The 21,083-nt window shown below is 49.0% G+C and overlaps 1 protein-coding gene across 3 annotated transcripts in view; it reads left to right on the plus strand.

Moving 5' to 3' along the window:
* Positions 1–20,491, plus strand: part of ASCC1 (activating signal cointegrator 1 complex subunit 1) — a 35,006-nt gene extending 14,515 nt beyond the window's left edge. For all 3 annotated transcript variants that reach the window (XM_014882271.2, XM_088168578.1, XM_088168579.1), the window contains exons 8-10: positions 3,319–3,440; positions 5,548–5,627; positions 19,906–20,491. In XM_014882271.2, coding sequence (XP_014737757.2) covers positions 3,319–3,440; positions 5,548–5,627; positions 19,906–20,022 — 319 coding nt within the window. In that variant the 3' untranslated portion in view covers positions 20,023–20,491. The remainder of the gene's footprint in view (positions 1–3,318; positions 3,441–5,547; positions 5,628–19,905) is intronic.
* The last annotated feature ends 592 nt before the right edge of the window (positions 20,492–21,083 follow it).

A 21,083-nucleotide genomic window follows, 5' to 3' on the forward strand; every position in this document is an offset into this window, starting at 1 on the left:
CATAAGAGCTGTTGTACTCCATGCTGCTGGTTGCCAGAAATAGGGAAGGGGAGGAGCCAAAAGAGCTTTACCTCATATCTCTGAGCCTCAGCCTGCTCTTTGCCTGACAGCACTGCCCTTTTGTTGTCTGTTCCTGTTGCTAGAGGACAACAGGAGCTAGCAGAGGAGCATGGAGCAGTGCAGCTGGAGGAGGGAGGCTGTGAGCAGGGACTAGCTCAGGGAAGAAGGGATATGTTCTGGCATATCCTTTCCTTGAGGGCTGAGGAGATGGTAGCGGGGGGGGGGGGTCTGCTTAAAACCACACTTTGGAGGCTGTGTTGAAGTAAGAGATCGGAAGTGGGATAAGGAAATGAGTGGGAAAATGAAAAATGTAAGAACTGCTGGGAGGCAGTAGGAATTGAAGTCTTTTCCTTTTCTTGGCTCTTCCACTTTGAAGTCTGTCCTACCCTGAAAGAGGTGAGATAAAAACAGATGGGGCGGGTGGAGAACCAAGGCAAGGCAGAGATCAGCCAGGAGACAGAGCATAGGGAGAAAGAAGGCAGAAGCACTTGGAAATATGAGATGGAGACAGACACTGGATGACCCAAATACCCTTCTGTGGGCTTTGTTGTAGAAAGCATCTAAAATACCAGCTCTGGGAGATGAGGTCTGGGCCTCTTCTCCTGAGTCACCGAGCTCTGGCTCTCTTTGAGGTGCCATGCTTGGTTGCATCTGAAAATAAGTCTGTGGCCTGAGGAGCTGAGAGAGGAATCCTTTTGAGCATAAGCAGGGCCTAAATTGACAGTGATGTCTGCCTGCCTCTGGGGACAGCTTGAATTGTTGGTACTTGCACCGTGCTCTGTTTCAGATGCCAGCTGTGCCTGTGTGATGAGAACCCACTTAGGCACAATGCTGGAGGAAGGGCTGATGTGCATCACGGGTGGCAGAGCTGCTTTGGGCAGAGGAGAGAAGTGAGGTCTTCAAATCCATCTTGCCTTGAAACTGCAAATAGCACTCCCCGTCCCTCCAGGAAAGGAGTGATGTCTCCACTGGCCTTCACAGAGATCTGTTAGCTGAGGTTTTGACCAAAACCAGACTTTGTGCTTTGCATGGCACCTGGAAATTGCCAGTCTTCTCTTCCACGTGTTTTGTTTTTTGCATAGCAGCAGACTCAGAGAGGACCAAGCAATTTGAAGTTCTAATCCTGGGCGCAGGCTGGTCCTGCGCTCACCTTCAAATTAATTAACAGAATTACAGAATAGGCTGAGCTGGAAAGGACCCATCAGGGTCATTGAGTCCAACTCTTTGCTCTGGCTAGGACACCCCAACACCACCACTCTGTCCCTGAGAGTGTTGTCCAAATGCTCCTGGAGCTCTGGCAGATTGGGGCCAGTGACAATTCCCTGGAGAGCCCATTCAGTGCCCCACCACCATCTGAGTGAAGCACCTCCTCCTGGTACCATTCATCTGGCACTTCTCCCCTTATATAGTTCCTTAGCTATTAGCAAGCATCCAGAAAAACATTTAGCTTTTCAGAGGGGAGAAAAGGTGTTTTTGTGTTGATGGAAAGAAGACTTTCCTTCCTTTGAGATTCCAGCAGATGCTGTGCTGGACCAGGCAGTGATTATAAAGAGGGGAGAAATGGTGATCTCTCCAGAAAACCCTGCTCTGTTTTCTGGCCTGTGACACACATCATTGCAGAGCAGCTCCTCGAACCTCTTGCCTGCTTGAAACCTGCTGTGCCTTGCTTAGGGAAATGGGAAAGCAGTTTCTCAGCTGCAAGGCCAATACTAGAAGAGAGTAGCAGCCACGTGGGTTCCTGTGCTGGATCAGACTGCTGCAGCCTGTGCTGGAGAGAGGTGTGTGCCTTCCTGTCTCATGCAAGATGTCCTGTTAGCTCTGTGTAGTTCCTGGCATGGCTGAGGGGTGGAGTTCCTTCCTGATCTTTGGATGATCTTGATCAGCTTAAGCTGTAAAGCAGGAGATTTGATTTATCCTGACTTAGCTTGCATAACTGCAGACAGAATTAGGGGTTGGCAAGCCCTTCTGCACATATAATGGCTCAGACTGAAAGAGGGATCATGCTCTGATGCCTCCCACATGGCAAATAATTTCCATTATAATTCATTCTAATTTGTTTTATTTCCTTGATTAACTTTATAACGTAATAAAGCACCGTTTTCACTTGAGCTATTCTCTGTTAATTTGTTTTAGTATTGTCTGTAATGATATTCATTTAATCTTTGTCATTGCTAATTTTAAAAATCACTGAAGTAAAGCCAGAAAATAGTAGAAAGCCATGACAATTGGTAGTTGGAGAGTCTTGAAATGGTCACATGGGGGCTGGCAGCCCGTGAGGGGCAGTCCAAAGCCAGCAGTGGGGTTGGAGCTGGCATCTGGAGCATGGCAGCCCCGGGCTCTGGGGACAAGCCACGCTCGCCACAGCTGAGACACCAACATGGTGGGACCTCACGGAGCAGAAAGCTCTCTAATCCCTGGGACGTGCTGAGAGAAGCTCAGATTCTTCTGCATACACTTAATATCCCCTGGCCTTATTTTCAGAGGTGGGAAGCTCTCATTCTGGCGTATCCTCGGTGCCTTTGGTAGGAATCAGGCACTGCAGAAAGTTTTTGGGCACAGCAGCAGCCTGGAAGTTCCTTCAGCTGCTTAGACATGAGTACAGTGCTCTGATCCCTGCTCCTGCTGCCTATCCTAGGATGGGTCTGCCTTCAGATCCTGACAGTCAGACACAAAGGTGGGAATAAGTCCTTGGATTTTGCTTGCTCAGTAGCTCCAAAGCTGGAGTGTTCAGCAGGATGTGCTGACTGGGTTTGTCAGCCCCTCATCACCAGGTTCTGGGCTCTCCCAGAAAGCAAAGCCAGGGTTGGTCATGTGGGACAGAGAGCATCCAGGCTGCAGCAGTCCCTGAGCAGATCCTCTGGGAGTAAGGTGCCCAAGCCCCTGCGGGTGTGCAGATTTTAGCATTTGCAAGGAGAGTCACATTGTGTTTCCTGGCAGTAGAAAGATGCATCCTTCAGCTCCCAGTAACATCTGTCACTGTGAGTGAGCTCTCTGCTGTGCTAAATCTGCCCTTCCTCGTGGAATATTTGCAGCAGAAGCGATCACAGAGGAAGCTTTGTGCGACAGTCAGAACTTTTTGCATTAGAGCTGAATCCTGATGCCTCTGCTCGCTTTCCATCAGGGACCAGCTCCCTTTGCTGTGTGCATGGAGAGACTTCGTTTCACAATTGCTGCCCTCCTGGCTGAAAAGCCAAGAGCTGATGGTGCAGAGGCTCCTTGTTTTACATGGCCCTGTTCTTTCTCTTTGTGCCTTCCCAGACTGCAGATGATCGCTGATCAGCTGGTGGAGCGGTTTGTGGCCTCTGGCCTGATGCTTAAAGAATGGGATAGGGTGAAGCTGCATGCCACAGTCATGAACACTCTCTTCAGGAAAGATCCAAGTATGTACAGAGCCTCCATCCTTTCTGCTAAATGCAGTAGTCCTGTTGCTCAGCAGATGCTTTTGTTGTTTGCTTTTTCAGTGTGGTTTTTCTTACCTACAGGGCTGGGGGGGGAGATGTCTGCAGATAAAATCCAGAAGAAAATAAAAAAAGCAATGAACAAGAGTCATAGATTCAAAACCTTGTCACCCAGTAGCACTCACAGTATCTGGGCTAGGGAAAAATACGTTCAGGTAGAATCACAGAATGTCCCGAGTGGGAAGGACCCATAAGGATCATCCAGTCCAGCTCCTGGCCCAGCTCAGAACTCCCCCAAAAATCCCACCCTGTGCCTGAGAGCATTGTCCAACGCTTCTGGAGCTCTGGCAGCCCTGGAGCTCTGACCATTTCCTGGGGAGCCTGTTCAGTGTTCCCTCTGAGGGAAGAACCTTTTCCCAATATCCAACCTCCCCTGGCACAGCTCCAGCAATTCCCTTGGATGCTGTCCCTGGTCACAGAAAACAGAGATCAGAGCTGTTCCTGCACTGCCCTTTGTGAGGGGGCTGCAGACCCTGGTGTTTCCCCTCAGTCTCCTTCAGGCTGAACGGAGCAAGTGACCTCAGCTGCTCCTGGTGGAGGTGAGATCTTGGGCTCTCTATGTCCCAGTTAAATTGAAACTGGGCAACAACTCCATGTGCTGTGCTGACCTTCAAACAAGATGAAAACATAATCCTCTTTGGTCAACTTAGAGATTGCCCATTTCTTTAGGAAAGTGATTCCATTGTCTTTCTCCTTAAATCCGATGCAGACGGCTGCAAAGCTGAATGTGAGCTATTCTTGAGTGTGTGGCGTCTGCTGTCTCTGCCAAAAGATGGTCTGCTCTGGGTGTCTGTAGCACCGTTCTGATCACATTACTTTCTAAAGCAGCCCTAAAAGCATCATCTTTGGGGAGGGGCAGCTGTTACAGCCTGGTTCTCCGTGTGCAAACATGCGTGCTCTGGCACGGTGGCCGCTCTGCACTGCAATAGGTTGTGTCAAGAATTCTTTAGTTGTTGCCTCTCTGAATCTCAGAGATATCAGAGACAGTGATAACAGTGCAGGGACAGTGATAACAGCAGGTGATTTGTGTCATCATTTTCTGGGCAGGTTTTGGGTCTGACTGCTTCTGAAGTCAAGCAAGCACACCCACGGCATAGAAACCCTGTAAAGATGGGGTTCAGCTCTCAAGCTGAGCCCTGAAAATGTGCCCCCAGAGTGCTGATGTGGCTCGGTGTGAGGGGAGGCACATGGGCAGCTAGGTCTGGCATCCCGAGTCTATATTCTGCACAGCCCCATGAGGCATGCGAGGCATTCAGACACAATGGGGAGAGCGTTCAGCCAGCATTCCGCAGCCAGCCATAGAAGTCGCTTTGTATTCCATACAGGGTTTGAATAGCAAGCTGGGTGTGAGGAGGACTTCACAGTTCATGATGGAGATGAAAAAGAAGTACTGAATATATTCACAGAGTGAGGCAGAGGTCCTGTGGAAAGAGCAGATCATGCACTTGGGGGTTATATAAAAGCCTCGACGTGCTCTCGGGAAATGGATCTCAGACATACTTTTGGCACTTGCTGTAGGCCTGGGTTGCTGTTCTGAAAGTCTCCGTGTGTGTGTGTGGCTGCTTGCCCACCCCACACCACACGGATGGTGCAGGCAGCAGAGGTTTGTGTCGGTGCCGTCTGCATCCCGCCTGGCATTGTGCTGGCATGCTCAGCCTGGAATTTGGTGCTGTTCCAGGCCACGCAAGCGCTGTCTCTCACCCTGACATGGCAGGATGTGGGATGAAAATGAGCCAGAGAGAAGCAGGTGTGTTGCCCTGAGCAGTCAGCCTTACAGAATCACCACGGCAGTAGCTGTGATTTAAGGCCTTTACTCCAGATAACAGAGGTGATCCCGATAGAGGCACCAATTCCAGCCCTTTCCCTCCTAAAATCCAAGTGGAAGTGGGGTTTTTTGCACTGAGAGCTGGGCAAAGATGGTTTATTAGCTGGCAGCTGACTTTGGGGAGGGACAGAGTGGGGGGTGAAGTACAGCACACAGAGTTCTCCCATCTGAAGCTCATTCTGGTGGTGGCTTTTCTCTCTACAGCTGAAGAACGAAACAACACAATGACTGGTAAATCATCTTTCAAGGAGCGGGAGTCATTCAATGGCCAAAATATCCTCAAGGTCAGTATGAAACAATTAGGGAAATGGAGCCAGCCATGGATATTGTATAGCCAAAAGAGGTCGAAACACCTCTTCAAACTGCTTTTGTCTTAGGCCTATGGCATCTCCTGGGGTTGGGGGGGGTGTGGGGGGCGGACAGGACTCTGTTTAGAAGATAAACAGTCCAGATCACTTGTAATTGGGAGCATTACAGTATTTTAACGGGAGCATTCCTAAAGCTGCTGAGGCTCAGAGCAGGAATATGAAGCACGAATGCTAAGTGGGTGTTCGTGTTGTCGTTTACTTTGCTCCTGTTTTACCCTGGAGACTCAGGCTTGAGCTGATTCTCAGCCCACCAGAAAGAAGCTCTTAGTTGCTCTTGTACTACTCATATATATTTATGAAACTAAACCCCACTCTCATTTCACTTACTCTTTTCTTCGTGTTTTTAATCTCTGCTATTGATTTGCTCCAGAAAAATAGCGGGTAGTGGCAGGGAGTCCCACCAGGATCCGAGGGCTTTGGCAGTGATCAGAGGGTGGAAAACACGATCCCTCAGACTGTGGAGGTTGGGTAAGGCTCAAAGGGGAGCATGCTGCAGACTCCCAGGCTTTGCCAATCAGGGTTGGGACTGCAGGCAGCCTCTGCTGCTCATCCAGATGGCTGTGGCAGACTGATGCTGTGGTGCTTGACCCCTGCAAGTGTCCAGAGAGAAAAGAGATGCACAGAGGAGCAGAAATGGAAAACAGCATTGGCTTGTAAGCAAATTTGCAATCCTCATTGTGTGAGAGGATTTGTTGCAGGCAGCTCTGATAAGAGGGAGCGAGGACAATGCATAGATACATTTGGGAACTGTAAGAAGATATTTTGGTAATGAAGAGATGTGAGAGAGGATGCAGGCTGGGTGGGAGCTGGAGAGCCCAGAAGGACTTCAGAGCCCTCCCAGAGGAGGGGAAGGGTGCACTTTATTTGTATTTACAGTCTTAATAATGTATCAGGCACTGGATGCATGAGGATGTGAAGGCAGGGAATGGAACTGATTGATCTGTGTGCAGAGGACAAACAAAGGGACAAAATTAGGTTAAGCTCTCATTGTCCTCAAACGGTCTGTTCGAGCACGGTGTCATGACTCAGCGTCACCACATGTTGAGTGTGCAGTGTGAGACTGCAGTATTGCAAGCTGGAGCAGGGAAGCCACAGCCCTGGTCCCTTTCTTGACTGAACTGCAGTTTAGGATAGCTCCCAGTGTTGGGAGAGCTGGCTCTGGAACAGGGGAGGTGTGTGTCAGGAGCCCTGAGTGCCTGCAGGACTCTGCTTTCTCTGTGTTCACCTTCGCTCCTTTCTCCTGCTTTTGTTAAACTTGTCCTCAGGCTTTAGAGACACATAAAATCAAACTGTGAGTCTTCCTCCGTGCTCTCATCCCAAACCGTTTGTGATTGGGAAGGTATTAATGATGCTCCCTCTGCTGGTCACACCATTTGTGGGGTCTGAGGATGTGAGGAAGGGTTTGCAGTGCTTGGAAATGCAACTGCTCTCCTTCTGAGGCTACTTCTTATTCTTGATGCTCTCGGAAATATGAGCCCGATGCATTTTTAAAGCTCCTAATTGATTTTGTACTGACGTAGCTGAAGGAGCTGCTGGCTGTTTGGACTGCTGGTAATTACTTCAAAGCATGTCTTGCCACAAGAAATGTCATCCTTCTCTCCCACCTCCACTACATTTCCTAACCTGCCCGCTTCGTATTTCCCTTTGGTCTCCCACGTGCCTGCAGCAGAAGGCCCGTTGGCATTAATTAATTACGTGAGTCATAAATAGCTCCAGGCTTCTTACCAGAGGAGCCCAGCCTCAGTGAGCCACTGATGCATTCCAGCATGACCTTGCAGGGATGCGCCAGTTCCCTCCCAGCCTGCTTTTATATCCATTATTTATCTGCTGCTGGGGAGGCTGCCCTCTCTGCAAAGTGGCTTCGTTAACTTTTGCACCAGGATCTAAACGACAACGGGCTGTTAATGAATATGGCTGCAGTTAGGCAGGCTGGTGGGAGGGAGAGCCATGTGCCCTGCATGTGATTCCAGGCGGTGGGACTCTGTGATAGCTGCGCTGAGTGGCTGTGTTCCCACTTGGAATGCCAACAGAGCATGGCTGCTGGTAGGAGGGTAAGTGGGAAAACTCAGGTTCATCACTCTCCTTCCCGTTGTGCAGCCCTGTAGGTCCAAAGGCTCAGGGCAAGGCTGGATCTGTCGGGGCACGGAGCACAGTGGAAGTGTTGTGGTTCTGCTGTTCCAGGCTGAGGTTCCCCATGGTCAGAGCTGTGTCTCTGTGTGTGTGTGTGTGTGTGTGTGTGTGTGCAGATGCGCTGGCAGCACATGTTTGCTGATAACATGCCTGCGTTACCCCAGGCTCCAGCTGGTATTTTGCTTTCAGCTGAACTAATCGGAATTTTATTTAATAATCCTTTGTTCTACCCGTTCTGCAGAGTTAAACATACACTCCTATTTGTGCTAATAAATGGTTGTGCAGGCCGCTACCTTCCCACACTGCTCAGAAAATAGATCTTGTAGGATGACTTGCATTTGGGAGTTTAAATTACTTCTGTCTTGAAGAATATCCCTGAAAAAGCCTTCCTGGCATAGGTGGAGCTGAGAGCCCGAGGAGCTGTGTGACCAAATAGATTTGTTTCCAACAAAGCTTTGGCTTTGCACTGCTCTGGTACGGGGCAGTGTCCCAAAAAGTCCCAAAAAGCTGAGGATGCTTCATGGACCACTTTGCATGGAGCGATTTCTAGTATTCCTTTTAGGCCGGCTTTGAACATCCCAGTCAGGCACCAAAATCACTCTCCGGTCAGGAGCAAAGCGTCTCATCGAGAGTGGAGGGAGGAGGCAGCAATTCCTGGCTGAAAGGCCCCATCAGCTGGGGCAGGGCAGGGCCGGGGGAGATGCGGGGTTGGCAGGTCCCTGCCGTGCCTCCCGCCGTGTCCCGGCGGTGGCCGCGCGCCGCAGCTGGCACAGCGCTGGCACGGAGGCGGCCGGGGCAGCTGCCGGCATCTCCGGAGACGAGGCTGCGCTGCCTCCGGGCTTTTATTTATTTTTGTTTAGTGGGGAAAAAGAAAAAAAGAAAAAAAAACACCAACAAAAAACAACTAAGCCTGCAGTGAATAAATAAAAATGAAAAGAAATGTGAAAGGGCCTAGCGGCCAAAAATCTCTACTTCGCGTTTAAGGGAAAGGAAGAAAACCACCTGGACTCTCACTGGGTCAAAATGGAATGAATTTTGGCTTGAGTTGAGGTCTGAGAAGTAAATGAATGGCCTTTGCCTCATTCAAACAAGAAGGAAGCAAATTTTGAGTGCAGAAAAAGCTGAACCCTGCCGCTTAGCACAGATCCGTGCATTAACAGCTTACAAGATTAAATATTGAGGGAACGGCTACTGAGGTACAGCAGCAGAAAGCTGCACATCTTATGTCTTAGGGCATTAGGGGAGACTTTAAGCTGGGATGGAAGACTGGGAACAGGATCAGCCAAGGTGGTGACACATGCTGCCATGCCCTGGGCCAGCAGTGGGGCTGCAGGAGTGCCCAGGGAGGGCTTCTACGTCAGATAAGGCATCATTTGATGAGGCTGCTTTTCTTTTGAGGCCTACCTCAAGTGTATTGAGTTATGGCACTGTGTCTGCTTTCACTGGGAGCAAGGGGAAAAGTGCATTTACTGGCTGATGTACTGGAGAGCTGGTGGTGTTCCCTGTCACAGTGTCTGTCCTACTGGCTAAGAGCAGTGAGGTGGCTGTGCCATGCAGTAGTTCAGTTTAAAACATTTGGTGCAATGCCACAGAGAGAGATGCAATGGAAAAGAAAAACCTTGGCCCAGAGAAACCCCTCAGCTCTCAAAATACCCCAAGCCCACCAAGCATGAACATCTGCCCCTGTGCAGAGCCAGCTCTGCTTGCAGATGAGGAGTGTGACTTGTGTCCTGCAGCCATTGTACCCAGGTACCCAGGCCTTTTGTGTAATTTTTGTTTGTGGATTTAAGGAGGCTGAGTCTTTTCCTGATATATTTCTAAGCTGAGGTGAAATCAAAGAGCTAAAGAACCGGCGTTAGGTGAGGATCAAGACTGCCTGGTGTTCAGAAATGGTAAGAACATCTTGTTATCCTCAGCGAGGTGGTAAAGATGTAGATCCAAAGTAGGACTGACAGCTGGAACAAATACCTAACAGGAGGTGGCTGCTTGGAAAGTTTAGAGTTAAAAATACCAAACAAAAAATCCACTGGGGTGAGGAGAGACTGAGTAAGAGATTGTGGTGCAACATCAGTATCTCAGAAATAAGCCAGTGCTTTCCTCACCTCGTTTTTACAGAAGAATCAAAAGCAGGAATGAAAGGCTGTGATGCCACTTTGCAGAGGGGAGAATTCCTGCCATTACCAAGAGGTACCGGAACAATCGAGGGGGCTCAGCAGTGTGCAATTAGAGCAACAGTGGGATGGGAGGATGTGACAGTTGAGCAGATGAGACTGGAGATCAGTTTGTATAATCACGGGGAAAAAAAAGGAGATTAAATTGGGGTTGCTGTGAAAATGCTTTCCTGTGAATTATATTCTTCAGGGGGAGAAAAAGCCATCTTCGTGTTATTTGCATTTGATGAAACAGGAATCTGAAGTGGCATTTGAAAAGGCAGAGTAGACAAAGGAGGGAAAATGTCTTTGTTGGAGTGTTTGGGCCTTGGAGGCAGTGTTGGAGGTTTTGGGGGGAGGCTGAGCCACTGCACTGAGGAGAACGCAGTGCAGAAGGTTTGTGTGACAGGGATCTCTTTGGTGACCTTACCAAGAAAAGGAGAAGCCTTTTTTTTTCTCTCAGAGGTGCTCTACACCCCTCTGACTAATTTTAGCAGGAGCTGTGACTGCTGGAAGAGGGTTTGTTGGGAGTCTCTGAATCTCCTTGCCCCTGCACCGCTGCACTCCCACCCAGGCCAGCAGCTGAGCCTTTTGCAGGTTCTGTGGGTGCCTCTGCCTCCCACCCCTGAGCATCCCACCTCCTCACTTCCCTGAGATCCCTGCTGTGCCACCAGCCAGCCAGGGCAGCGTCACCTCTTTGATCTTAAGAAGATATTTCTCCGTGGAGCTGGCAGGGGTTGAATTACAGCGGCGCCTTAATAGAAGGCAAGGACCCAGCACATTAAATGCAAAAAGCCCCAACCCACTGATTAGCAAAAGTAGGCAGTTCATCCCAAAGGTGCCATGACACTTCTGCTGGATAATTTTCTGTGTCTGTCTGAATTAATTTACTGGCTCTGTAGCTAGACTCTTCTTCTTGGTGTTCGGTGGACATAGTGAGGGGTCACATTGATGGGAGCTCCTTGTCCTGGTATTCCCAGATGCATCTCCAGCCTCCTGCCCTCTCTGCAGCAAAGGCAAAGCCCAGCTCTTAGAAACTGTTGCTGCATTTGCTGTAATAGGAGCCGTGGGGATGAGGCTTCTGTGGAGATATGCAGCATTTGATTATTAATTTCCTTCAGTTGTACTGTAAATCCCTCACGTTTGAGGTGTAGGTCTGGGATCTTACCGGAACCTTTAATTTGCTGAAAGGGTTTTTATTCTTGTCTGAAAGACATACAAAAATCTGGTAACCTCCAAATGTCCCACTTGTATTTGTTTCTTAGTTTGCAGAATGCCTTTCACCATAGCAACTGGGGTTTGATTTCCTGAAGCACATGAATTTTCATGGATTTGATGGGGGGAACAGACCCAAAATTGTGAGCTAAAGCAAAGGTTTTTCAGCGTGGCAGTGGCAGGAGCACCACTAGATTTAGCTTGTGAGGGAGGGGGGGATCCTCTAGGAAGGATGTCTCAGCTGAACAAAGGCATGCACCCAGCCCTGAACAGTTCTATTTGAAAAAAAATCCAGCCTGACAGATTAATTTAGACTATTGCTGAATGTCACCCTCCCCACTGCTGCATCACCCTCTGGCAGCTGAGGTGGCTTTGCTCCAGTTTTATGAAGAGCTGAGGTTTCACATGGCAGCAGTCAGAGAAGGATCAGCTGCTTCCATATTCACAGAGCTGGAAACCTCGTTCTGGTCTGACCCGTGGAGGTCAGGAGGGTGTTACAGGCAGCATGAAATACATTCTGAAGTCTGCAGGTGAAACGTAGCTGAGGAGAGGCAGGAATATTGCACACATGAGTAGGAGGGAGCAGAGCTCCAAACAATGTTGGGAAATCAGACAGAAACAAACAGGCAGCTGTGAACAAGGACAGGTCCAGGAGAGAGCAGTGGCACTGGTATAGGATGGACAAGTTCCTCAATACCAGGCCAGGCTCTGACTTATGGGGGGATGCTCCAGACTAAGTCAGTCAGTGGAAATAAAAAAAAGAGGCAAATGTCTTTAAAGTAAACCTCTGACTATTCTTTACTGAAGGATTTGTCCAGTTTTGGGTACCGTGGATGTGTGCAAAGAGTGCAGGGGACAACAGTAGGATAATTGGAGGGGTAGAAAATGTCTATGAGCTGGGACTCAAAGAGTTGTTTTGAGGCTGATAAAGGGAAGGAGGGCAGCCCATAGGAAAGGGGAGGGTAAGGAAGCACTGCTCTAGAAGAGCTGGGAAAAGGGGGTCCTGGTTGTTTTGAGGGAGCAGAGATGTTAATCCAGGATCTGCCACCACCTCCTGCCTTGGAGAAGGGGAGGATGATGGAGCCAGTGACCTTCGCTGGTCTTTTCTTCCATTTGTCACTTCATGATTCCTACATGGAATGCGTGCAGAACACCCATGAAATGGCATCTGTGAACGTACCAAGAGCTTCTTGGCATTTACTTGGGCTCAGGAAATAAAAACATAAAAAGGAAACCTGCCATCATGCACCTTGGATCTTTCTCCATGAACTTTGCTGCTCCTTCTTTTGTTGGTGGTGCTTTGCCAGAGAGAAATGGTTGTGTTGTTTCCAAGGGACTGCACCAGTGATTTAATTGTAAGGGATTTTCCTGTGTCATGGAGGAGATAGCCCTGACTTGGGTATCTCCCAAGAGAGAGGCCACTGGGACTTTCATGACACATGATTTTCTCGCTCTTGAAGTCTGCCTGCTTTATTCCTCCTAAGGGAGATGAGGTGAAAAGGTCTCTGCTGCTGCCTTTTAAATCTTGCCAGAGACTGGAAGAAAAGGAGAGGGGAAGGCTGTTCCTTGAATTATCCATGTGGAAGGACTGGATGCTATATTGGGGATGGAGAGACACTCCAGAGCCAGCTGCACACTTGCAGAACAAAACAATCTGCAGCCTTGTGGCTGCTGCTGGTGGTGACAGCCCAGGGGACAGCCACCTTCCCTTGTCTTTCCTATCCATCTTCCACCCTTGTCAATCTGCACAACATTTCCTAAGACTGTGACATCTGAACAGTCTTGGAAAATGTTGGATGGCCAGCCAGCCATCCTTTAAAAAGCCATGGAAAGGAAGCAGTTGCTAATTCGGGGAAAAGATTGGGAACGCTGGGAAGAGCTGCCTCTCTGGATGAATGCCTGCCTACCTGCTTTTCCTATGCTTCTCATGCATTATTCCTGGCAAGCTTCCAAGCACAATTAAATCGCTGACAGATAATCATTGGCAGAGTGGTGTCCAGGGTGAATAACATGGGAATCAGGTATTTCTTTTTTTGGCACTAAGTTGTTTCAGGAAATTTTGAAAGTCAAAAATAGAAGGAAAAAGAATCTACTCATTTAACAAAGTCCCCAGATCCTGACAATTTTCCTGGTTGTGTTTCATCTTCTGGGAGCCACCAAGGGCTTTGATTTGGGATTTATCTGTCATTGTTTGGGGGAGTTTGGGTCACAGATGGGAGAGGGTTTGGTGAGTTTTTTGGGATGAGGAAGAAGGAGCTGTGCCAACACATACTGCAACCTGGGAACTGTGACAGCTGTGGATATAACAGCCTTCTGGAGAGGTCCTGGCGGGCCTGTGTGGGAGGCTGCAGGACTGAGGTACGTTAAACAAGTAGGTGGAATCCCAAAAGCAGGACTGGAGGCTGTGTTTTGTGCAGCAAAGGAGGTTGATCAGAGGAACTTGGATGGACAGAGTTCACTGGAGTTCAGTGGACTCTCTTAGAGTCCATCAGTGTTTCTCAGCATTACTTTCACATTTCAAAATTTAATTTTTTGAGATTTTTAATCCTTCCATGTTTCTGCCATTTCCTCCATCAGTCCTTTTTGCCTGGTGGTGGTATCAGCAATCCAGCAGTTTGCCAAGGAGTCATCACCTTCCTTTCCTGCTGTGTCAGGCATGGGAGCTGCAGTTGTGCTTTAGCCACATGATTTGGAAGGGTGATTTTCTCTGCTCTTCTCCAGTGTTTTCCATCCCAAGCTGCAGACGTGTTATACAAACTTGAATTCAAATACATCGTTCCTTACGAGATGGAAAAATTTCCAGGGGAGAGCACAGAAAGTCTGCAGACAAACAGGTTGTGCTGCCCTGTGTTGAGGCACCTCTTCAGAAAGGCTGTTTAATTTTTTTCCATGCTTGTCAACGAGTGCCTGGGATTTTGTTTGTTCCTCCCCTTCCCCGAAGGGAATAACAGCACCATAACATGCTGATTTCCAGTGGAATTCTCCTGCCTTTCTGAGCCTGTTCCCTCATTCACCGCTGCTCTGATCGGGACATGCTGGGGCTATGCTGCCAGCAGGTGAGCCTGGTGAGTGTTATCACTTCGTGCTGAAACTGTAAAGCCTCCAGCTCCTCCAAAGCCTCCGTTTAATCTCCTGGTTGGAGCTCTCCATGTGCTGCTGTCAGCTGCCAGACCCCGATTCCCAGCACTGGATTGTCTGTCAGCATGATCCCTCTGCACGTGCTCTACCATGGAGGCAGAGCCCGGTGGTGCTCAGCCTGTTCACACCCTTCCTGGATGGGATCTTGGGGTGGATAAACACCTTCCACCCAGGAGAAACAGCAGAGGAGGGGTTGCTGTGTCCCACCCTCAGCATGGAACACACAGCGGGAATGACAGCGAGCTCATCCACAGCCGTAGGCTCTTGGAGTAGGAGCCTCTTCCTCCCAGCCTCTCTGAAGTTGCTAATTTCTGTGTTTGTTCCAGATATGGATAAGGGGACCCTCCCTCAGCTCCCTGCTGAGGGCAGCAGGGTTTGTGAGGCGGATTGTCACAGGCTAATGACATTACACGGCTGCTCGCCCGCAGCGCTGAGTCACCGGGGACAGTTTTGTGTTGATCTATAATAGCCCAGCCCTAAGGCACTGCTTTCTGGGGCTGGAGTTCACAGCAGAAGTCCCCACAGTCCAGAGAGGTGTGTGTGTTGGTGTGTGTACATCCATTTTATCCCGTGGTATCGCTGCTTGTTAGTGGGAATTTTTAATTGCAAGGCATCACAGTGAGTTGTTGCTCCCTCGGCATTTCTGAGGCTCTCAGCAGAGCTGCTTGGACTTTTTCTAAATTCAGGATGGGTCTTTTTTTGGCTGACTACTGTAAACGACGTAAGGCTTTAAAAACTGATCAATAATCGTGGTGGTAGTGGCAAAATCCAGGCCAAGACAGCATGAATGTGAGCCAGAGATTACGTGAAGGAAGTTTTAAATACCTCTGACTCCCTTCCTCTCCGTGGACTTACTTTGTCCTCCCACTTCCCAGTGCTTCTCCAGCTGAATCCATTAATATTTCTCATGCTTGTTGAGCCCGTGACAGGTGATTTAAAAGCCCCAGTTTGCGTTGGCTCTTCATAAGCGGAGCTGAAACACATCGCTGCTGTCCTTATGTGGATTAGCTGTGATTTATTGCTGTTGTTCCCAGGCTGGAGCACAGAGGTGCTGTCTCATTCCAGGAGGGTTGTCTGTGGGAAGCGAGCCCCCCGAGGAGGACAGCTTGACAAACACCCGCGCTTGGGAACACGACATCGTTTAGGCGCCTCTTTTAACTTCTTCATTGAGGAGTCATCCTCCTCCCTGTCTCAGCAAAACCTACTTCACAGGCTTAAAAAGGGGAAGAAAACGTGGCAGAGAGGGTTTGATCTGTTGCTCTGCCTTTGATAAGGAAGTTGTTTAGGGGTTTAAGTTTGTACGAGCTGTTTTGGCTCAGGTTTGCAAGGAGCAAGCGGTTTGATGTGTGATTCCATCTCTCCCAAAACAAGTCTTCAGCCTCTTGTTTTCCTTCAGAAAATGATTGTCTCATCCCAGGCGAGGTCTGCTGGGTAATTTGTGGGTAATCGAGGGGAACAGACCTCAGAGGAAGAAGGGTTTCCAGCATCTGAACAAAATTGTCTTAAACGGGAGAAAATGTGGTGTCAGAAACGACAGTGGTGCTGCTGGCTTTTCCTGGCTCAGGATAAACGACTTTGGGGGGAGAAGTGGAGGAAAACTTGCTTTCTGGGAGCTACCACAGGGCTGCCTGCCTTTCATCATGACCTGAGTAGTGTGTCCTTGGACCCAATCCCCAGGATGAGAGAGGGAGAGAGAGAGAGAGAGAGAGAGAGAGGAGCAATTGGGCCTATGGTAGTTTGCAGGCTGACCTGTGAAATATGTGGATGGGTTATCCATCATCCAATTCTCCCCTTCTCTTGGGAACTCGTGGGTTTTGAGGAGGGCAGTGTGGCTGTAGTCTGTGCCATCCCCCACAAAGCCTGGGATGCTTCTGCTGCCACTCTGCAGGCACCTGCTCTGTCCCCATGGGAGATGCAGCCATCCTCGCTGAGCGTTTCCCAAACCTTTGTCTGTGGCTTGAAAGGCAGGGCACATCCCTGGAGCGTTTGCTTGGAGGTGCTGGGTCTGGGGTTAAAAGTTAACAGTGCTCTTTCCTTATTCCATTCTAATTCAATTTGGGAAGGCAGCAGGGAGACAGAGGGCACTTAGTCCTCTAAGTGCTATTCCCTTGGTGGGAGTTAGTAGCTTGCACTGCATGCGTGGTGTTGATTCTGTAAGCTGACCTTTACCTCCATCAGGTTCATTCTCATTTATAATACTTTAAAAGAAAAACCCCAACCTCCATCCTCTTATTTATTCCTTGGGCATCGGGGACATAAATCCTTTGGCATGTTTGGATTTATAGAATTACTGTGCTTTTGCTGAGCCACTCCAATCAAATGACACGGCTCTGCAGGCGATTGCATTTCTCCTCCCCTGCCTCCCTCCTGCCTGCTCCTGATCCACATCTCCTCGTGTGCTCTGCAGCCTTTTCAGGGAAAGGTGGGCCCTTGGCAGCTGTAGGAAAGGACAGGAAGGGGAGATGGCCAGTCTTCGGGTTATCAGTGATTGCTTCTGAAGGGCAACAACCTCCAGGTACCTTCTTTCCTGGTGCAGGGTAAAAAATGTTAAGATGCTTTCCCAGGAGGCATTTCATCAGCTATGCTCCAGGGCTCCTCCAAAACCAGAGCGTTTCCGTGGTGGCTGGGGAGAGGGGGGAGTTATAAATATCTTTCTTGGCTCTGCTTGGCTTCTCCTCGAGATAAATAGAAGTGAAAGTCAAAAGCAGAGGCTTGGCTCTCTGCAGTCTCTTCCCAAGTCCCCAGGGACCTGAGCACAGGATGCATTCATGATGGGAAGCCACTTCCTGGCGTTTTAGAGGATTCTTGGTATTTCAGAGGTGTTGGAGGATGATGTTTGAGAGGCCTCTGTCCACCCTGCCTGAGGCAGATCTCAGATGTGCAGTGATCTCTGTGCCTGGAGTCCGGTGCCTTCTGTCGTGGGAAGCCTCAGGGAGCACAGGAGCATCGGTGAGAAGCCGGCCTGAAACAAGAGAAAAAAGAAAAAAAGTGTCTGTGGTTGTCCTCTAAATCTTGTAGCATGTTTACTCTCAGGAAGTACAGCCACATTACCAAAAATCAATAGTTCTAGCAGCGTTCCTCCCTGGGAAACACACAGCTGCTTGAACACACGGGAGGTGGTGAATCTTATAAAAGCCAAGGGAATACAAAGTGCTTTGGTACAATGGCTTTGCTGCACTTATAGCAGTGTACAAATGGAGGGCCCTTGACCTGGGCAGTGTCTTCTGGGGCTTCCCAGTCATCCTTCTGCTGTGACGTGCCTGAGGCTGTGTGAGGCAAGAGGGGCTTGGGGAGGGTTTGTCTCATTAACTAATTTTTGCTTTGAAGTACTTGTGTTTAGTAAGAAAAACAGGTTGTGGTGTGCAGCAGCAGCATAAACAAAACTTTTCCTTTGATTATTTTGTGGAAAGGTTTGACTTCTAGCGCTGCTGATGGGTCTGTCACATCCCAGCATTTAATTCGTTTTCTTCATAGAATCCTGGAATGGTTTGTGTTGGAAGGGACCTTAATGTCCACCTCATTCCATCCCTCTTGCCATAGGCAGGGACACCTTAGACCAGAGCGCTCCCAAGTGCCATCCAGCCTGGCCTTGCACACTTCCAGGGACAGGGCAGCCACAGCTTCTCTGAGCACCCTGTGCCAGGGCCTCATCACCTCACAGGGAGGAGCTTCTTCCTAATATCTGAATCGTGCTTCAGTAGTGGGAAGCCATTCCTCTTTGTCTCATGACTCCATGCCCTTGTCCAAAGTCCCTGTCCAGCTGCCTTGGAGCCCCTTTAGGTGCTGGAGAGGGTCCTCTTCAAACCCTAGTACCCCTTGCTTACCAGCACACCTACCACTCCCTGTGTTAGGGATCAAGAGAGGTGATTTCTGTTTTTCCTGGGTGGAGAGTGCTCTGTGATGGAAAGGAGTGGCAGTGTGAGCAGTCACTGTGACAGGGACAGGTGTTCAGGTTTGGGGTGAGGGGCACAGTGGCAGAGCACCGCAGGGAGCCCCAGAGAGCAGGAAACCATCCTTCCTTCTGAGGTCAGCCAAAACAAAGAGAGAAAGGTGACCAACCCCTTTTTACTGCCATCTCTTATTAATGAGACATTTTATCCTAAGTCCTCCAACATGAACGACGCAGGCTTTTGGGAACATAATTAATCTTTCTTGTATAAATCTTTAATTGTATGAAATGGAGTTTGTGTGGCTGTCGTCATTTCTCTTCCTCTCTTTTCCTCCTCTCCTAGTTTGAGATGCTTCCTTAGCAGAGCTTCTTTTCTGCAAGCTGCTCTTCTCTAGGGCAGTGACCCCGTGGAGCCACCACTCACAGTGTCCCTTGAGGCCACGCTGCTGCCCTGGGGTCTCTTGCTCTACCCCAAGACAGGCAGGGAATCACTTTCCCTGTGGCTCTTTTCCTTTGTGGAATCACAGCAAACCCAGGAATTGTCCTGTAAGAAAACTGGCTGGTCTCCTCTGGAAAAAAGGGTATTTACGAAACAGAATACTCTTGGGAGAACCAACAAAAGAGCAGTTGTGCCCAAATGAGTGCCAGGCAGAGCCAAATGCCTCTTTGGAGGAGGTGAAGTGCAGCCTTTCAGATGCTAAGTAGTTATTTGGGATTTCAGTCATTCCCTCTGTGGAGGAATTGATGCACCATTGGCTCCAGGAGGATTAATGTGTTGGCTTTCCTTCTTGCCTGCTGTAAGGGCAGGAAGGGCTGTGGAACTGTCTGTAGCCCACGCCTGCAGGGACAGATAGAAAATTGAATAGGAGACAGATGGAATGGAGATTTTGGAGATCTCCAAGGTGGGGAGAAGTCACTGCTCAGGTTCTCAGTGACTCACAGCGCTCTGGTTAAACAGAGCTTCCAAATTAGCATCTGCACCGAGAAGCTTTTCCTGAGGCACAGCTGATGTTCCCAGGTAGAGCAATTTCCTGCTGCTTAATGGAACGGGAGGAGCACTTTACGCTTGGACACGATGCTTTTCCAGCAATAACTTCTTATAAGAAATTCTGATGTCATTTTTTTTTTGTCTGCTTCGTGGATTGGATTAACGGGCAGGGACACACCCCCCGGGCGCCGAGTTGGCTTGCTTTCCTTAATTTGCACTCAAGTCTTTGCCGAACAAAGACGGATTTGTTGAACAAAGCGGGGTCAGTGCTGGGATGAGGAGCCTTGTGCCTCTAGTCAGAATTAGGACTGAGCTGTAGCTGTTAAGTCCTGCATCCTGTGGCCTGGATTGGTGCAAACCTCCTGCCCTCAAACCTTGTTCCTGCAGAGCCTGAGAGTCACCCGGGGGTGGTGCCTCCAGAGCAGTGAACAGCCTCCCCACGCTCCCTCAGTGACACGGGCAGCAAAATAGGAGAAGTTTGAGCAGCTGCTGCTGTAGTTAAAAAGAGTTCAAGTGCAGTCTTTAGTGGGAAAAATAACGTAAAGAACACTTGGATTTAAAGGCAAAACCAATCTGTGAGTAGAGGCTTTTGACAGGGCCAGCTCCTGTGAGAGAGCCATGGGCCAGCTGCAGGCTCCATTTCTCTGCTGCCCTTCAAGTGGTTTTTTTTCTTCTTTCTTTCAGCTCTTTGAGAATTTCTACTTCGGGGAGGTGCAGCTGGACTCGGTGCGTCTCTCCCAGAGGTTCTCCTCGGACGCCTCTGGCTACTACGCAACATCTGGGCAGCTGTGCTTCTCTTGAGGCGTCCATAGTGGGTCTGCTGTGTGTGTGTGATCCCTCAGTGAAAGGTTTTATAGGACACGAACCTTCAATGGGAACCTGGGAGCTCCAAGCTGGGATGCCTCGTGACTCCTCCAAAGCATGGGAACCATGGCATTTCCCTGCAGCTTTTCCTGCTGCCCTCTCCTTGGGGGTTGCCACGGTCCTTCTTCCTCCTTTTCCCAAAATGTCACAAAGCTTCCTCTTTGATGCCTGTGGATTGCTGGTTTTCCAAGAAAACAACTAGAACTGGGGCTTTTGGGTGTTTGAATGTGGCTTTTTTTTTTTTTTTAAGAAGAAGGAAGTTTGTTCTTAAAATAAGTATTTAAAATCCAGGAGAGCTTCTCCAGAGCACGATTTAATGATATTGAGGTCAGGCATTGCTTGGATCTCCAGCAGCGTGCCTGTGTGATGTAGATCTCCAAATAAATTAGTTCCCTTCAAAAGCAAAGTGTTTATCTCCTGTTGCATTGATAGTTTCTGTAATTAAACTTTCAGCACAGCACATAACTATGATAATAAGAAAGCATTGATGGTTAGAACTCTTTCCAGTGACCGTTTCAGAGCGTGTCAAAAAACATATGCCTTGTAGGTGGTTTCTCCATTAAAAGCAGCACCAAGCTCTTTCATTCCATTGTGAATCCTTCACAGATCTCAAGACAACGTTGTTTTTTCCTGTAAATCTCCACATTTGGTAAAAATAGCGACACAGGATTTCAACTTGCCCTAGGATGAACGCTCTGAAAAATGGAAGGTGCTAGTGCTTTGTAACAAAACAGGTGCTGCTGCCCGTTCCTACTTGCTTCCATGGATATGGAATGATGATGTAGAAGAGGTGGAGAGTGTCTGAGCCAGGGATGGGGTTCTCCAGCAGAACCCACATGTCCTATCGATAATTTCTAAGAGGTCTTCACTCCATTTCCTCCCTCCAGAGTGAGCTGGCTGTTTGGCCATGCACAAACAGCAGTGGGAGGCGTTCAGGAAATAGGTTTGCTTTTCTTTTTCCCCCCAAATGTGTTGCTGTTTATGTTTCCCAGACCAAA

The sequence above is a fragment of the Sturnus vulgaris genome, chromosome 8, assembly GCF_052056855.1.
Source record: "Sturnus vulgaris isolate bStuVul1 chromosome 8, bStuVul1.hap1, whole genome shotgun sequence".
NCBI lineage: Eukaryota > Metazoa > Chordata > Aves > Passeriformes > Sturnidae > Sturnus > Sturnus vulgaris.